Source organism: Anneissia japonica, unplaced genomic scaffold (assembly GCF_011630105.1).
Source record: "Anneissia japonica isolate Jap-2015-1 unplaced genomic scaffold, ASM1163010v1 scaffold288202_len37801_cov127, whole genome shotgun sequence".
In the NCBI taxonomy this organism is placed as follows: domain Eukaryota; kingdom Metazoa; phylum Echinodermata; class Crinoidea; order Comatulida; family Comatulidae; genus Anneissia; species Anneissia japonica.
The window spans coordinates 1-2,980 of NW_022693126.1; the positions used below are offsets into that span (position 1 = coordinate 1).

The window sequence follows — 2,980 nt, forward strand, 5'->3', positions numbered from 1 at the left end:
GCTAAATATTGGCAATGTGTGGCGGTTTGCCTATTAGTTACTGTATTACAATTTTAAATTAATTAGACCTAACCCATTTATTATATATAGGCCTAGTCTAGGCCCCTTACTAAGTAAAAACCATTGAATAAGTGCTTTGTCTAACCAGGTCCCGTGAAAAGGGTTAACTGCAAATTTTATTTGAACAGATAGGCCTATCCTATGCCTAGATTGTTTTCTTCATGTACTTGATTCTTACTTACTATAAGCAGCACTTCTTTTATCGTATTTCATTTTCAGATGTGGAAAGTGGATCCAAAATATGAAGAAAAATGACTTATGGGATAAGTCAACCGATTGTCTCTATAAGAATTATAAAATCTGTTCAGATCATTTTGAGCAATCACAGATTCTGTGTACAGGCAGACTGGTGTGGAATGCTGTCCCAACTAAACTTGAAATTCCGATTCAAAGAAAGCCCATAAAGCATAAACTACAATTCAAAAATGAGGAAGGCTACACAAGTGCTAAAATAATTAAATTTTGTAAGTCATTTCACTAAATTAGTAAGAATATTTGTTATCGTATTAGGATGGAAGAATTGTAGTTGTACCTCAATTACACAATGTCTCAATCAGCTCCAATATTTATATCTGGATTATAATTTTGACAAAAGTTTTTAAAAAAGGCCTACTTTATATATGCCTAGGTCTAAGATTTCAGAAAATTATTTGACAGTTTTTTTTTTTTTTATGTTTGTATATTATTTTTGGCTAAATGTTGATGTATTAGCTTTGCTTATTATAGGTTTAATATAGGCCCTTTATAAATTATCTATATCATTGTACTGCAATAGGTTTAGAAGAAGACCACAGCTATGCAAAGCATTATTCATTGGAAAATGAACCAGACGAACAAACAAGCACTGGAAGTCACTCCAGTATAATAGAACCAGGTATGGCCTATGATTTGAATTTTTTATTTTTATTTAAACAAACAAGAATCGCCACTTGCAGAATTGTAAAAACATAAAAATATGCCTATAACAAACTATAGAGGATATAGGCCTATATTTATGAAGTGTTATTTAATGGTGTGTTTTCAGTTGGAGATATTGGGTTAAACTGAGACCCATTTTAAAGTAACAGCATGGTTTGTATATTCAAATCTGGCGTTATGCGTGTGTTCATCTGTTTTGATGTTAAATGATTGTAACCATTTTTACTTGTGCTCCTTGCTTTTCAGAACCCAAAGCACCTTTGGAAGTTACAGACGATACTATTCTTGACACACAAATGGATGCACTTTGCAATAAAGAAAAGAGCCATGAAAAACCAAATAGGTCTACATTAGATAGGGAGCCAAACGAACACTCGACCTCTGGAAATAACTCCAGCACAAACGAACTAGGTATACAAAGATTACAAAATTATTCAGTTAAACTAGTATAAACATAAGCATGTTTTGTGTGTGGGGGCCTATGTGGGTGTATGTTGAATTGAAAATGGTTAGATGTATGCACACATTTTAAATTTAAAAAAAAACGCACAATAAACCAATAATAAACATAATTCTTTTGCATTTCAACAGTTATGTTTTTGTGAAAAATTATCGTAATGGTTAATTCTTGTTCCTATTGCTTTTCAGAAACTGATTCTTTAGAAATTACAGAAAAGAGTATTCCTTCTGGCACACAAGTCGACGCCCTTTGCTCTGAATTAAAGGCAGACCACAGCTATGCAAAAAATAATTTGTTGATAAATGAGTCATACGAGGAATCGTCCTCCAACACAAATAAACAAGGTAAGAAACTTCAAAACACGAAAATCGAATAGCCTATAATTAATGAGGAGGTTTGACATAACCAAGTAAAATAAAATTCAATTAAGAAATTTACACTTAAATGTTATTAATATTGTGTTTGCTAAGAAGTAGTACGGTAACTGGTCTATACATTAATATTTGTTCTGTGTGTTTTCAAAGAGCCTGGTAAGGGTACACAAAAGGATGCTCATCGCAGAAAAAAAAATAAATATCAATGCAGCAAAGAGGGCAAAGATGTATAGACTGAGGCGTAAAATAAAGAAGTTGCAATCCAGTTTGGAAAATTTACAACGTAATTCGAGTTCAACCAAGTATATTATTGAAAACGCTGCAAAATACCTGAATGAAACTTCACTAGAGTTCTTCGCCAGCCAAATGAGAATTTCGAAGAGACGAGCAAAAGGGAGAAGATATACAAAGGAAGACAAGCTGTTGGCCTTCGCACTTCACTACCAAAGCCCGAAGGCTTATAAATTTTGTCGGAAGATTTTTGCACTGCCAACTGTAAGTTCATTGAGAAGATGGTTGGAAAACGTGAAGCTACAACCTGGTTTTAATAACACGTGCTTTGAGGTGTTGCGTAAAAAGTGTATGACCATGTCGGAAAGAAACAAAGTGTGTGTTGTAACTTTGGATGAGATGAGTTTGAAATCAGGCCTCTACTATGACATGGCAAAAGATATGGTAGAGGGAATGGAGGATTTTGGTTCTATTGGAAGAACAAAAAACATAGCCACTCATGCCCTGGTATTTATGGTAAGGGGACTGTCATGTAAGTGGAAGCAACCAGTAGGTTACTTCTTAGCCAATAGTGCAACACCTGGCAGTACACAAAAATACTACTGCTTGACTGCATAAAAAAGCTACAAAATATAGGGTTCACGGTAAAAGTTGTGATTGGAGACCAAGGCTCAAACAATCGTAAGATGTTTTCTGAGTTAGGCTTAACGGGTGACAAACCATTTATTGTGTGGAAAAAGGAGGACGGTAGTGAGAGCCACAACATCTATTTTATGTACGACCCGCCACATTTGTTAAAAAGTGTGCGCAATAACCTGAAAAAACATGTCTTTCTTGTAGATGGACATGAAATTAAATGGGATTTTGTTGTAGAATTCTTTAATCATGATTCCAAGCTGCCCCTTAGAATGGCCCCAAAGCTGACTTCAAGGCACAT

General features: G+C 34.6%; 1 protein-coding gene across 1 annotated transcript; it reads left to right on the forward strand.

Annotated features, from left to right (window-relative positions):
* Nucleotides 1-279: 279 nt before the first annotated feature.
* LOC117100665 (52 kDa repressor of the inhibitor of the protein kinase-like) lies at nt 280-2,187 on the forward strand (the record flags this gene model as incomplete). The annotated part of the gene is made up of 5 exons (XM_033240452.1): nt 280-524; nt 836-934; nt 1,225-1,389; nt 1,627-1,782; nt 1,963-2,187. Coding segments are annotated over 5 exons (748 nt in total), but the record flags the coding sequence as incomplete, so codon positions are not given.
* Nucleotides 2,188-2,980: the final 793 nt, after the last annotated feature.